Here is a 14,645-nt window from a genome sequence, read left to right as displayed (position 1 = left end):
CGTCTGTCCTGAGAGCTGGGACGCGGCGGCCGGACTCTAGGCCCAGGCACGTGGGCTGCGAAGCGGGGCCGCCCGAGCGGGTTCGGCGACCCCTGATGCGGCTCGGGGTGGGGGGACCCGGCGGGGGAGCGCGCATTCCCGGAGCGCGGCGCGCCGACCGAAGTCCGGCGAGTGCGCGGAGCCGCGGCGGGCAGGGGGCGGCAGGTGCGGCGGGGCGAGCTCGCCCGCCTTCGGGGAGAGAGCCGGGAGCTGTGGCCCCGGCGCCCCCGCCTGCTACCCTGGCCCGCTGCCCGAACCCTGGCACTTCCGGGGCCCGGCGGCGCTTCGGGGGAGCTCCTCCAAGGGCAGCCTCCGGGGGCGGGGGAGCGTGCGGCGCGGTGGCCGGGCGGGGGGTGGCCGGGCTCCCGCAGGGGCGGCGGGCGGGGTGGGGTGAAGCAGGCCGGCCCCCTCCCCTCCCGCCCGCCCTCCCTTCCTCCGGTCCTGCAGCCAATTAGACGGCCCCCTTGGGCGGGAGGCGTGGGTCGCTCCATAAAGCGGCGCGGAGCTGTCACCCCGCGAGCAGGCTGCGCACCATCCAGGCCGGAGCCAGCGCCGCAGACTCGGGCGCCTCGGGCCGGGGAGCGCAGAAGAGCCATGGCCACTACCAACGGGGCCGTGGAGAACGGGCAGCCGGACAGGAAGCCGCCTGCCCTGCCGCGCCCGGTCCGCAACCTGGAGGTCAAGTTCACCCAGGTGAGGCGGGCGCCCAGCCCACCCGACGGTCGCCTGGCTCCGCGCTGGGCTGTCCTGGCCAGGGTGGCGGGGACGAGAAGCCATCAGGCGGGGAGCCCAGCCGCCCCGCTCCGAGGGTGCGGGGCGCTTCGGGCAGCGCGCCCTCAGCCGAGTTCGTCCCCCCCGCTCCCGTGACCGGAGCCTCTCCGCCCCAGGCCGGTCCTCTAGAAGCCGCGTCCGGCGGCGCAGGACGTCCCGGGCGGGGGCGCGTCCGTCGCGCACACCGAGGGGACTTGGCGATCTGCGCTCCCGGACGGGCTCTCGGGCGGCGGGGCTCAGCGCTTTAAGCTTCCAAGCCTGGCGAGGGCGGCTGCGCAGCGCCCGCTCGGCTCCCGGCTCCCGCCGGCGCGGCCCCGACGTGCCCTTGCCGGGTCCGCTTGCAAGGCGAGCCGAGGTGCGGGCCGCCGTGCCCCTGGCGCGCTGGTCTCCCCGCGGACCCTGCGGCACGGTTTCCGGGGCTCAACGGGTCGGGCCTCTCGAGGGTCAGAAGGTGCCTGAGAACACAGAGCTGGTCTGAGAGCTCGGGCTGCACTGGGGAGCTGCGACTTGGAGATTCCAGAACCAGGTGATCGGGAGTACAGGAGGGACGTCGTACCTTCCGTGCTTGGCCTACCTACCTTACCAGTAGAGCCAGGGCGGGTAGGAAGGTGAGCACAGATGAAACTGCCCTGGAGCCCCGCGGCCCTGGTGTTGACAGAGACTGCGTTCTCAATGGTCTCCGAACCCGGGCCTGGGAAGCCGTGGGTGGCCAGGCCGCAGCGCGCCGCGCACCATGGAGTCTCTGCTATTTTGCGCTGGGCTGGGAGGCTGGAGCGTCTGCAAAGCGGTGAGATCACCTGCCTAGGGCAGAAAGGAAGATGGCGAGGCCTGGAGCCCAGGCTGAAGAGGGCTGCCGGGGGCGCGTCCCGTGGGAGAACCCTCGGAGGCTCTCCGGAGGCTGCGGACTAGGGCTGGGAGTGCGGCCGGGTCGCCGGCCAGCCGAGAGTCTCGGCTGGCTTCTCTTTCCCCAACTTTCCCTCCTTTTAATTTTTTTTTTTAATTTGCATCTTATCCATAACCCTCCCCAACCCCAACTCCAGCTGACACAGCACTGAGAAAATTTCCCCATCAATTTTACTTTCAAAAAGTAGCAATTATGTCTCTCAAATAGTTTTAATCAAGCGGAGAAGGTTGCCGGCCACTATGTGTGGCCTTCAGATTTTGGTGTGTTGGCACTTCATGTCAGCTCTGCCTCTGATCACATGACATTTAAATTAACTGTTTTCAGAGGGCACCGTAATCAACAGAGACACTCCGCCATAAACGCTGGAGATTATTTTTAATGTAGTTTCTGTAGTGGTATCAGCTTCAGAGTGAAAATTCCAATCACCAATTCTGGGAACAGGCAGCAGAGTACCTACTCCTTTTCAGGCCGTTATACTGTTGGTGCTGGCCTGTTGGTGGTGGTGGTGGTGGTGGTGGTGCGGTTTTGTTTTATTTTTGTTTTGTAAGGTTTTTGTGGGTTTTTTTTTTTTAATGCTACAGAAGCCAGAAATTACTATGTTATTGTCCTTTGCCTTTCTACCTTTCTGAGTCCTATCCGAGCAGTGCAGCCACTTATGGGAAGTTTCCTTCTTTCTCTGCAATTCTTTGTGGCCCTTCACAAGTGGATAGAGGGAGGATCTTAGCAGATTCACAGAGCCACAAGTGTCTGTGGTCTTGCTGGGTGCCCCCTCTTCTAGTGGAACAGAAGTGGCTGTGTGATTAAGGCTGGGGAGAGGCGATGAGACCTCCAGCCGCTCCGTCCTTGCTCCCGGCCCTCAAGCCCACCACCGCAGAGGCCTACCTCAGGAGCTGTGGGCCGCAGGCAGCTTGTGTGGTGATGGCTGAGGGACAGGAACCCCAGCCAGCAATGCTTAGGGAGCTTCTGGCCGGAGCGGCAGCAGACAGGGCCTAGGAAAGAGGGAGGAGAGCCAGAACTGCAGAACCGAGACCTGGGGGCAGACAGTGGAGCCGGCAGGGGGAGAGGTGCAGTGTGTGAACCCCGTAAAGTCCTGTTAGTTTTCAAACCTGACTCAGGGAGCTTCTTGCTAATGGAGAACACGCCAGAAATGGTGGGTCTGAGCCCCAGCCTTGGGGATACCATTTCCCAGCAAAGTCCAGTTTTCAGAAGGATGACGTTGTCCCGACTTCTTCATTTCTTCTCATGTTATTTGTTTATGAGAGAGCAAGAGAGAGAGCAAGTGAGCATGGGCCGGGGTGGTGAGGGGCAGAGGGAGAGGGAGAAGCAGTCTCCCCACTAAGCAGGGAGCCCAAAGCGAGGCTGGACCCCAGGACCCTGAAATCATGACGTGAGCCAAAGGCAGCCGCTTAACTGACTGAGCCCCGCAGGCACCCCTGTTCTCTCATTTTAACATTGGGCTTTGCTATGTGACTCCAATAGTGGTGGGGGGGAGGATCCCCTTTTGTATCCTCCCCCGCCAGATCTCAGAGGATAGCAGCCTCTTTCACTTTGGGGTGGTGTGGTGGGGGGGTCCTTTCCTTTCCTTAGAGAATGTCTTCCAGTCACAGAGATTCTCTGTAAGACTTTCTGGTTCACTCAAACACCCGTTTTTCTGATCTCTTTTATAAAAGCTACAAATCGCTCCAATATCCTGTTCTGAAAACATACTCCTTCAGGTTTAGCTGGAGTCCGGTGGAAGTTACTGTAAATGGCATCAGCAGACCTCACTTGTGTGGCCGCCATCTTTACCCCAACCCCCCAGGCACCCGGCTCCTCTGAGAGGCTGTGGTTTTCCGGCTCAGCCTGGGTGACATGCCATTCCACTCGTTCAGTAAAATGTGAATCCCGGAACCTAATTTTTATACCTCTGTAAGGTTTATCTGAAACCAATTCACAAGTCAAGAGGCACAGTTTTGTTTTGTTTTGTTTTGTTTCTGGACCCATTATCCTGAATTGGGGCTCAGAACAGTCCAGGCAGCATAATTGGTAGGCCACACTTACTGACCCCTTCTTTGTGTTTTTGTTTTGTTTTAGTGGAGAGAAAATCAACAGTAGAAACCACTTACAAGATTACTTACCAGCGTAGTATACAGAGAAAAATTTTTGCAAAATTGGCAACCTCGCAATGGGAAAATATGGTCAGAGTTGAGAAGTCTGTTTTTTTTTTGGTTTTTTTTTTTTAAGTTGCTGGTTAGGAGGGACTATGGATCAATGTCATGACCGACCAAATAATTTTTTTTTTTGGAGGAACATGCTTGGAGATGAAGTATAACAGACATCTGATCGTTGCAATCTGTTTCCATCCTCCTTATTTATATTCTCTTCTACCGTCTTCTCACTTTCCCTCCCCCTTGGAATTGATACCAAGAAGGATCTAGAATCAGCAGTTTTCACTGATGGTCTGTATTTTCTAACCCACGAAATTTCATCTTCCGACAAATGGGCCTCTCTCTCTGGCTGCACTTCCCTCCCCACCCTAACTGAACCCTCTCCTCTCCACTTATTAATTTCTCGCTGTTACCGAGCGATTGCTTGCTGGATGGCAAGAGTGAACTCTTGGATTTGGTTTCAGCTGGAAGAATAAACCTGTAATTGTAGCCTGGCCAATTCCACGTGCTTCCCTGGGGGCCTGGCCTCATGGTGAAGGCACTGAGCTTCCAGAAGTCGGATGGGCACATCCTACGGGCAAGGGATGCTCTCAGCTCTGGATTCACGGGGAACAGGGTGCCTCTGCCCACCTGCCCCGTAAGAACTGGCCTTCCATGCTTTGTCCCTGCCCGGCTGAGCCGTCCCTGCTTTCCAGGGAGAGTGATCAAAACGGTCTCCCCCAGCAGCTTCCCAGAGCGAGTTTCTTTCCTGAGAAGCTTTGGAGTTTTTACAGGAGAGCCCAGGACGGAGACCGTAACCAAGCCACACTCTCTCATCTGTCATCACTGGGAAGTCAAGTGTTCCAAATGAATAAAATTCACAGTAATTGAAATTAGCCCTTAGAGGGACACGATTCTTATAAAGGACTCAAAAAGAAGCAAATGATATGCATATAGGTACAGAAATGGAATTCGATGAGCTAGGTTTGTGCTTAGAAATTGTTGATGGCATTTTGTTTGAGGGAAATGCTTCTAAAGCATCTTACTCATGTCTGTGACTGGGGTCTGTGTGATGATCAGCCTGTCCCACACCCATACAGCTGCAGATCGGCTGTCTTCTGGGTAGCCAGGACCTCCACGTTGTCAGAACGTGCTTTGTGTATCATCTGTCACCTCTGTTCCTGGTTTTTTTCTAAAGGTCCTCTCTTTGAATGAAGCACTTTTTTTTTTAAAGATTTAATTTATTTATTTGACAGACAGAGATCATGAGTAGGCAGAGAGGCAGGCAGAGAGGCAGGCAGAGAGGGAGGGGAAGCAGGCTCCTTGCTGAGCAGAGAGCCCCATGTGGGGCTAGATCCCAGGACCCTGAGATCATGACCTGAGCCAAAGGCAGAGATTTTAACCCACTGAGCCACCCAGGTGCCCCTAATGAAGCACTTTTTTAGGGCAATTAGCAGTAAGAGTAAACTAAGAATAAATAGTACACACTTTTCAGCGTGGGAACTCTGTGAATTCCTTTTAGTTCGCTCATGATATCTTTTTATTTTATTTTATTTTTTAAAAAGATTTTATTTATTTATTTGACACACAGAGAGAGCACAAGCAGGGGGTAGTGGCAGGGAGAGGGAGAAGCAGGCTCCTGCAGAGCAGGAAGCACTATGTGCGCTAGATCCCAGGACTCTGGGATCATGATCTAAGCAGGAGGCAGATGCTTAATCAACTGAGCCACTCAGGCGCCCCTGTTTTTATTTTTAACGTCCTTCTTCTCAGCTGTGTTCTAGATAATGGAGGCTCCTGATGAAGTGGTTTTTGTGGATTAATTCTTTGGTTCTAGATATAAATGGTTATTTGCTATATCTGTTCATACAACCAGAACATTTCCCAGACCAGATAGCTTATCTTTCTTTTCCAACACAAGCTTTATTAAGCCCAACATGAAAATAAGCATTTTAAAGGGAATGGGGGAGGAGCTAGTTCTTGGCAATCCAGCTGGGGGTTTCAACAGGGAGGAAACAGAAGGGAGTGCTCTCTACTGACCTATCCTTCAAGGTCAGGAGATCCCTGGGCACTTTGTATATATAAACCTATTTGATCTTACCCCCAAACTCGATTAGGGTGTAGGATTTAACTTATACCCTTTAACTATTTGACTCAGCTCTTCGTGAATCCACGTTAATGATTTAAATGGCTACCTTTGGCTCAGGTAACGATCCCCAGGGTCCTGGGATCAAGCCCGGAAGTGGGCTCTCTGCTCAGCGGGGAGCCTGCTTTTCCCTCTCCCTCTGCCGCTCCCCACTGCTTGTGCTGGCTCTCTCTCTGCATCAAATGAATAAGTAAAATCTTTGAAACAAATAAAAAAGAGAGACAAGATATTTAGAAAAATTCTAAATGACTTTAGTTTCATTAGGACAAAAAGTAATTCTCTGAAAACATATTACAAGTCAGGATACTTGGATTCTAATTCGGAGTGTGTTCTTGGTTGGGCACATGACTCCATCTCCTCTCCTGGTCCCATCTGTAAAAAAGTGGGGAGGGGGGAGGAAGAGGGTGGGGGAAGACAAGACATTACCTAAGGTCCTCAGCATGTTGGAATGATATGATTTTGATTTAAGCCCTAATGCATTACAACTTCCTTTCCTGGTTAGATATTCATCAACAATGAATGGCACGAATCCAAGAGTGGAAAAAAGTTCGCCACGTATAATCCTTCAACTCTAGAAAAAATATGTGAAGTAGAAGAAGGAGATAAGGTGAGTGCTTCCCCTATCCCCACTCGCACCCCCCCCCAAGTAATTAAATTATAGATAACTAGAGGATAAGACAGACCTGGCCCATACTGGGGGTGGGACCTGAGTTTGCTGCTTTTCATACACGTGGCCCAGAATGGGATCAATTAGGGACGAGCCACTGCAGAGTCATTCTCCTTTGATAGAGTTTCCCCATCTATAAGGATGACCTCAGCAATCCTCATCACGTGGCTAAACGAAAGGTTTTTATCAGTGATTTGAACCTGGAGGCACGAAGCCCTCTTTCCAGAAAGCATTTCCGGCTGGTATGTTTCACCAAATGCCGCATTCTGGCAGGAGACACTTGAAAGAGAAGGGCTGGAAGGGGAAAAGACTTGCTAACCAAGTCGTGCAAAGTTAACGACGTCATGCCGTCACCAGATTTCTTTTCTATCAGAACCTGAAGGGATCACGGATAGCTATAGTCTTTATAACTATATATGTAGTTGTGTATATATATAACTTCTGGATGTGTCCTTGATACATTGCAAAGCCACAAAGTATCTTTTAAATATACATGCCTTTAGAGGAAAGGTTGAAGGTAAAACTTTTCTAAGGAGGGAAAGGAAATCTAACCCTCTCTTCCACCCCCAGAATAATCATCTGACATCCTGAAATGTGTAGGGGTAATGTTGAATGGGGACAAGGTGAAAGACATGTCAAAGAGAGGCTTGAATTGGATCCCACTGGTGAGAGTTCCGTGACAGGCAGGAAACACGCAGTGGTTTCACCCATCCAGACCCTCCCATGCACAGTGCTTCAAGCTAAGCTCTATTTGCAAAGATAATAGCATCGAGGAGCTCATCTTTGTATGGTGTGAGGACGTGGGGCGACTGGGCGGGGGGCAAGGTGTGGAACAGGGTTTCCCGTGGGTGGTTCCCAGGTGCAGGACCCAGGAATCAAAGAGGAGAATGAGACCCTGCCCCAGGCTCTGGTTTTTCCCTTGGTCTGGGGAACTGCTCTCAGCACCTGCAAACAGACATGGTCCTGTCCCCTGCAGCTAGAGAGGCCCAGGCTTCCCCACCACCCCAGAGCGTGGGACAAGGAATTCATAGTTGTAATATCTCCTTTGCCAAAGCTTTCACTTGCCTCCAAGCATGCTTTGGAGGCACAGAGTCTTGGTGGGTGTCTCTCTTGACTGCACTGGGCAGCCCTTGCCTATCATACTGCCCCAGGGAAGTGAGGCTCAGAGGGGCCTGGGGGAGGGGCCTGGGAGATGAGGCTTTGTTCCTCAGCAACCAGAGCCTCAAACTCATTTTCCTGCAGTAAGAATGGGTGATATTAAACAACTCTCACTTCTTGCCTTTTAAGAAGAAGGTTCCATTGTAATTCTTCTATGGGTGCACAGAAAATCCAGTTCCTTGCCCGTGGAATGGTGCAACCCTTCTGCCCCCAGGCAGGGTTGGGGGGGGCAGTAGAGATGAGGCTGAAGACAGAGAAGAAGTTCCAGATCCTCCCTGTCTGTAGACTTTTCCAATGTGGTCAGTTCTGAGATCCCCACAAGCGCTCACGCCCCATTCTCACTATGGGACCACAGTCCTCGGCTTGAATAGAACGCCGAGACAGACATGTCCCACCTAACTGATGAACTGTGGGAGTGTGCGTGTGTCCAAACTGGGCGAGCGAGTGGAAAATCTTTTCCTACTTGGGTCACCAAGAAAAATAATTAAGGTCTGTAGTCTTGCAAGCTATTTTAAAATGCTTTTATAATCAGAAGAAAAGTTCATACTTGACCATTGTAGAAATGTTGAAAAAGACCCAAGCTATAAAGAAGGAAAAAGTCACTTGAAAGCCCCAAACGGGGGGCCCAGCAATCTCGAGCCTAGCTGCTACCTTCCTCTGCTGTGCTGATGGACGCAGGTCTCTGCCGTTCTCTGTAAGTGAAGAAAGACTGAACTCTCCCAAAACACGGTTGCGACACAAGGTGACACACTCTCTCTGGTTTTTGGCCGCTCAGCCCGACGTGGACAAGGCAGTGGAGGCCGCACACGCCGCCTTCCAGAGGGGCTCACCCTGGCGCCGCCTGGATGCCCTGGGCCGGGGCTTGCTGCTACATCAGTTGGCTGACCTCGTGGAGAGGGACCGCGCCGTTCTGGCTGTGAGTACATGCCCATGGGTGGGCAGGTGTGGAACCGCCCGGTGCCCACGGGGCTTGGGGGGAGACCCAGGGCTCTGGTTTTGTGTGGAGCTGTATGGCAGGTACTTTGAGGTAAAGCTCTCTGGCAGGAAGCATGTGTCCACGCCATCCGGCTCAAACCCTTTCCCTTTAGAAGTCAGACTTTTGTCCTCCGCACTTCATGTTCTTGACCAAGAACTTGCCTAGAGGAAGTTCAGATGCGTTGGTGGTTCCCATACTCCAGACGGTCCCAGCCAGGCAGATGAGTTAGGCCATATCCTGGTCCTGCCTGTATGTTTAGGAAATTAACTTTTTTTTTTTTTTGATACATGAAATCTCTTTTACTGTTAAGTTGAACTTCATCTTAGGTGACAAAATCCGTATATATTTTTTTGAATATATATTTTGGTATATATTTTTTTGAATACTTATTAAAATAGATGCTGCCTGTTAGCATAGAAAACATTGATCCCGTAGAACTCAGAAATCACCCCTGTGGTGAGCACATGTGGAGTGATGGTGAGGGCAGGGTAACCTGGTTATGGGGAAAAGCTCAGGCTCTGAGAGACCTCAGTTCGAATCCCAGCTCTGTCACTTACTAGCTGTGTGACTTTGGACAAGTTGCTTTACATCTCTGAGCATGTATTTCTTTATGAGATACCAATAATAATGATCTCTCAGTGGTGTGAGAATGATCCATTTAAATCCTTAGCAGAGTCCCTGGCATGCAGTAAGCGCTAACTAGATGATACCTATTATTAGGAACACCGGTCCTCATAATAATGCTGCCCACCCAGCCTCATGCCTTCCTGGCCAGTAATTTCTAGGCACCTTAGTCCCCGTGCAGCAGAATAGGAATGGGAATTCAGCCCGCTCTGTGAGGTTGGGTCACTCCTGCCAGACCGGGCTGTGAAGACATTTATAGGTTGTAAATGCATTATTTACAGGGATCCTAAGACCTTCCTCTGGTCTTGCAATGAGTGAGCAGAGGAAATCCCAGGCCCGCCTCCTGCCTTGAGGTCCTTCTCAACTTGCACACGCGGCCCTCCCACGGCTCTCAGGCTCCTGTTTGGAAAAATTGCTCCAAACCTTGCAGCCCAGGGGGTAGGGGGACTAAATCTCCTTTTCAGCCTCCGATTTGAACAAATGGTTCTTTCCTCTCTTGATCTGATGTCTGGACCGAGCAGTAGAGTAGCGACCTTCCTGGAGACTGTGTCATCCAGGAGGCTGATACTGTTTTTGTGCCTGAATGTGTACTTGGGGGCTGGACAGTGGGGGAGCTCTGTATCTGGGAGTTCGTCTGCCCAGGGAGCTCAGCTCTCCTTCCTTCCTGCCCCGCCAGCCAGGCCAGCATGTTTGCCCCCAAGTCCGGGCACAGATGGCTCCGTCCCAGGGTCAGTGTTTCTGTCCACGGAGCCTCTGGTTTCTTCCTGCAACGAAAGCCAGCCTCAACTCTCAAGCTGCCAGACTGGCTTTTTCAAAAACATTTCTGTTTTCACCCAGCATGAGCTCATCAGTCTGCAATGTCCGTGGGGACTAATAGGCGGGAGAGGATGTGCCCTGGGCACCCCTCCCCACCCTGTCCTCAAGTGTCAGTATCATCTGTGGGAGCTAGTGGCGAGGCTGCCACCTTTGCCTTCAGCCCGCCCCATGGTCCTGGCCAAGACTGGGTCGCGATCGCAGATGGAGCGAGTTGCCTCTTGCCATCGGGACCTCACTGCCCACAAGAAATAAGATCCAGCTCTTTGCCACATCATGAAAGGAACAAGAGAATTACTGGCAAATATGGTTTTTCAAACCGGGACCACATCATAGGAAAGCACCCTCGCCCTCCACCTTGATATGGTTTTCCTGCATTTTCATGCTGCGAAGTGCTTCTTTCCATCATGTTCTCTTGCTGGCTCAGTGGTTTTGACAAAGCTCCGTATTTACTTCTGTATTCGATGTTTAGAAACAGATGTGAAGGGATCCAGCAGCCCTAGCTTTCTCCCCTTCTTGAGGCACCTGGGGTCCAGACTCTGGCTCTGTGGGTGCTCTTTCTGGAAACCCCCAAATAGGGGCCCTTCCTGTTTACTATCTTTTTGACCCAAACCCCAGCTCTGGGCTTCCTCGTTTTAAGATATTGGCACAGTCACTGAGTCTCAGGGCAGGTTCCCTCAGCCCTTGTCTTCACTCTTTCCTATCTGAAGGTTACAGTGTGTTAATTTTTCAGGAGGCATATTTTTTCCTCTTCAGATGTCAAGGGAAGTAAACTGGGGAGCAGCTGTGGTTTGCTCACGGTCCAGCCCCAATAACTGTTAAAAAAAAAAAATTAAAAAGTCCCCATCGGTAGCTAACGATTGATTTCTCGGGTTGAGCCCTATCTGGTCATCTGTGAATCTTTTTTTGTGTTTAAAAAGAATTTCTTGTCTAAATCTATTATGACCCTGATTCGCTTGGATAGCTTCCTGTAGAACCAATCTGGCAAATTCGTCTTGTCACTCTGGGAAGCAAATGCACCCAAGTTAATAACGAAAGCTAGCCAACGCTTGCCAAATAGTCACCATGGGCCGGGCTTATCGTAGCCACTTGGCCTGCACGTTTATTATCCCATTTCAGAGAGGAGGACACTGAGGCCCATAGAGGTTAAGGGACCTAAGGTTATCTAGCCAGAGGAAGTCATCCAGGACTAGAGGCAGGACTGCCGCACAATGCTACGCTAAGGTTCTCTGCCTTTCTCTTCCTCATCTGATCCCAGAAAAGGGCCAAGAATAAACCTCCAGTCCCACAGACAGATCTGCAGATGCTGTCCAGAGTGCCTGGGCCAGGACCTTTCGGCACGATTTGCCACAATTGGGTTTCCCGTGGAAAAATAAGTTTCAGCTTGGAAACAGTAGGAGCCAAAGTACAGTGTACTAGATGTTACCTTGGCCTGACTTGGTCCCTGAACAGCGTCCTGCAGGGGTTAGGATCCATCCCAGACCTAGACCAGCCCTGTCATCTTCAGCAACGCACACTCCTGTCTCCTTGGTGTCCCCAAGTAAGGATCGCCGAAAATGAAGCTGCCAAAAAGGATAATGAACATAGTCATCCCGCCTAAAAATGTCATCATTAAACAGTTAGCATGGTACTTCCTGGGGGTAGGCGCCGTCCTAGCCCTCACCCCAGCCCCATGAGGCAAGTACCACTCTTACTATTACTATTCTCCTTTACAGATGAAGAAACCGAGTCAGGGAGGGATTTTTTTGGTGGCCTACCATTCAGGGAAGTGGTCGTTCCTTCCTAAGAAGGCTCTGCTCCTCCCCAAAGCAAAGTTCTGAGACAGTCACTATGAGCACCCTGGGTAGCCATTCTACAGTCTTCCCAGATGCAAATGTCCTGGGGCAGCAGCCTAAGGAGTAGTCAGTGTGCTGGCCAGAAGTTAGTTGCCACTGAATTCAGTGCCCCTGCTGGGTGACCTTAGGTGACACCTGGCTCTGTTAGCCCTGGTGTGGGCACCTAGAGGTGTCAGGGTCAGAGATGAGGCCGATGCAGGTGCACATGGGGGCGCCTCTCTTCCCCAGTGAGTCACCGTCTCACTACATGGACTCTAAAAGGAGAATCCAGCCCCAGGCTACATGTCCGGGTGGCCACTTCCTGCAGAGATCCATGACAGGCGGTTTCGGCGCCGGGCTCCACTGGGGCCGCTTGTCTGAGGGACAAAGGGGTCCTCTTAAACCCCAGGCTGGAAATAGAAAAGAATCCCGGCCATTGAGTGGCTGCCCACTCGCCCTGGGTAATCACCTCCCTTACCACCGAGGGCGAGCCCGCTCCCTCCCGACTGCGCATCCGGCTTGGGCAGCCCAGTTGGGGAGGACACTGCCTTTTGTGCTGGTGCCCCTACCCTTCGGGGCTCCGTCGCTCTTTCCACAGCCATGCTGGTCAGCCCAGCCAGGAAGGAAGAACCCACAGCATCCCCCCTTTTATTAGAGGATGCGAGCCCTCTCTAGAGCCCCCCTGAAAATCAGCTAACCTCCTGAGAGCTTCCCTGGGATGCCACAAGCCCATGTGGCCAGGTCCCCCAGCTGGGCTCCAGACAGAAGACCAAATGCCACCGTGCCTTCCTTCCCAGGAGGCTCCAGATCACCCTTCCACCTGCCTTCCTTCACGGGGATGCCTGCCCATGCCCTGGCCAAGCCCTCCGCTCCAAACTGAGCACTTTTTTTCCCCCAAGATTTTATTTATTTATTTGACAGAAAGAGAGAGAGAGAGAGGGAACACAAGCAGGGGGAGTAGGAGTGGGAGAAGCAGGCTTCCTGCCGAGCAGGGAGCCCGATTCGGGACTCGATCCCAGGACCCCAGGATCATGACCTGAGCCGAAGGCAGATGTTTAACGACTGAGCCACCCAGGTGCCCCCCAAACTGAGCACTTTTGAAAGCAGAGTAATCCTTGACAGTCTGAGACAGGCCTGACAGGGGGAAACACAGTGGCCTGCTTTTGGAAGGGACACAGGGAACAAGGCAGAAGCGGTGTCCTCGGACTGTGTTCTCTTGCTCCACCCCCGGCTTTAACCCCTGATGGCAAAGAAGGAAACTGTATGTGACACAGATACTCTTTTCCCTGCAGACCCTGGAAACAATGGACACAGGGAAGCCGTTCCTTCACGCTTTTTTCATCGACCTGGAGGGCTGTATTAAAACCCTCAGATACTTTGCAGGGTGGGCTGACAAAATACAGGGCAGGACCATCCCCACAGGTGAGCCAACGTGGGACTCGCAGCCTCATTGGGGGACCCCCCCAGGTGCTCTGTCTTCTCATTGTTTCTGGTAGCCTTTCCAGAGCACCCTTGTTCCCCCCCACCACCACACTCCTCCCCTCGGGGCCCCCTTCCCTGTTGCAAAAGGAAGTGTGCTTGTGCTGATTTCTCCTTTGGAATTTTACTTTTAACATTGAATTAAATGTCCCTTCTTTGTGGACTAGACAAGACTTGGAGCTGACACGTTGGTGGGCTTCTGGGTTTCTTTCTTATCTTTTTGCAACATAAAGCACTCAGCCGAGATTAATCCCATATGTTCTACTCCACGAAACCTCTCTTGCAGATGACAACGTGGTATGCTTCACCAGGCATGAGCCCATAGGTGTGTGTGGGGCCATCACTCCTGTAAGTATGGCATCTTCTCTAGATAGATCCATGTAGATTCTACCCCACCCCCCGGTGGCCTCTGGAACCAGTTTCTGATGTGTTTCGGTCACACTGGCATTAACTGAGTATTTTCTCTGTGGCATGGGGCTGGGTGCTTCAGAGTTATTGGGGTGGGTTAGCTCCCGTGCCTGCTCTCAAGGGGCTGACTCCTGGAGCACAGCAGAAGGCACTGTGGATTCCAGCCGGAGGGCTCAAGAATGCCAGTTTCTCTAGGGCAGGGGTCTTTTAAGAGGGCCTTGAAGGATGAGAAAGAGTCATTCCATAGGAAAATGGGTCTTCTAAGCAGTAGGAATGGCCCCAGTGAGGGTGTCAAGGTGTCTGGGCTACTGGGGGGTGGCTGTGGGGGAGGGAGAAGCAATAGCAGGACAGCTGGTGAGGCCACACTTAGATAAGGACAAAGTGAGGAAGAGGAGGAGCACATGTCCAGTGGTCCAGGCTGGGCACCCAGTAGGGCGTGGCTGCTGAGGGCCTGGGACTCTATTCACTGGACAGTGGGGAGCCTGACAGGTAGCAGGGAATGGAGTGATGCTGCCCATCTGTTGGAGAAAGCCTCGGGCCACTGCAGCACCTGGGCAGGAGGCTGTGCAGAGAGGCAGCAGCGTGGAGAGAGGACTGGAAGTGTGCTCCTTGTGTCCCTTCCGCCAGCCGTTGGGAGTCCACTGTGAGCCAGGCACGGTGTCAGGGTCCTAGGTACTGAGGACATGAAGCCACTGGGCTCAGCCCTCTGAGGGCCCCTGAGGA

At 52.6% G+C, this 14,645-nt stretch overlaps 1 protein-coding gene across 1 annotated transcript in view; it reads left to right on the top strand.

The window, feature by feature from the left end:
* The first annotated feature begins 463 nt into the window (after positions 1 to 463).
* The window catches only part of ALDH1A3 (aldehyde dehydrogenase 1 family member A3), a 36,894-nt gene continuing 22,712 nt past the window's right edge, over positions 464 to 14,645 (top strand). Inside the window, exons 1-5 of the mRNA XM_032835996.1 lie at positions 464 to 732; positions 6,486 to 6,590; positions 8,584 to 8,724; positions 13,328 to 13,457; positions 13,801 to 13,862. Of these exons, the coding sequence (XP_032691887.1) occupies positions 634 to 732; positions 6,486 to 6,590; positions 8,584 to 8,724; positions 13,328 to 13,457; positions 13,801 to 13,862 (537 nt within the window). The 5' untranslated portion in view covers positions 464 to 633. The remainder of the gene's footprint in view (positions 733 to 6,485; positions 6,591 to 8,583; positions 8,725 to 13,327; positions 13,458 to 13,800; positions 13,863 to 14,645) is intronic.

This window comes from Lontra canadensis, unplaced genomic scaffold (assembly GCF_010015895.1).
Source record: "Lontra canadensis isolate GAN:19392208 unplaced genomic scaffold, GSC_riverotter_1.0 scaffold89, whole genome shotgun sequence".
Lineage (NCBI taxonomy): Eukaryota > Metazoa > Chordata > Mammalia > Carnivora > Mustelidae > Lontra > Lontra canadensis.
Note: the sequence above shows the minus strand (reverse complement) of the source record. Positions and strands in the feature narration are given on the sequence as shown.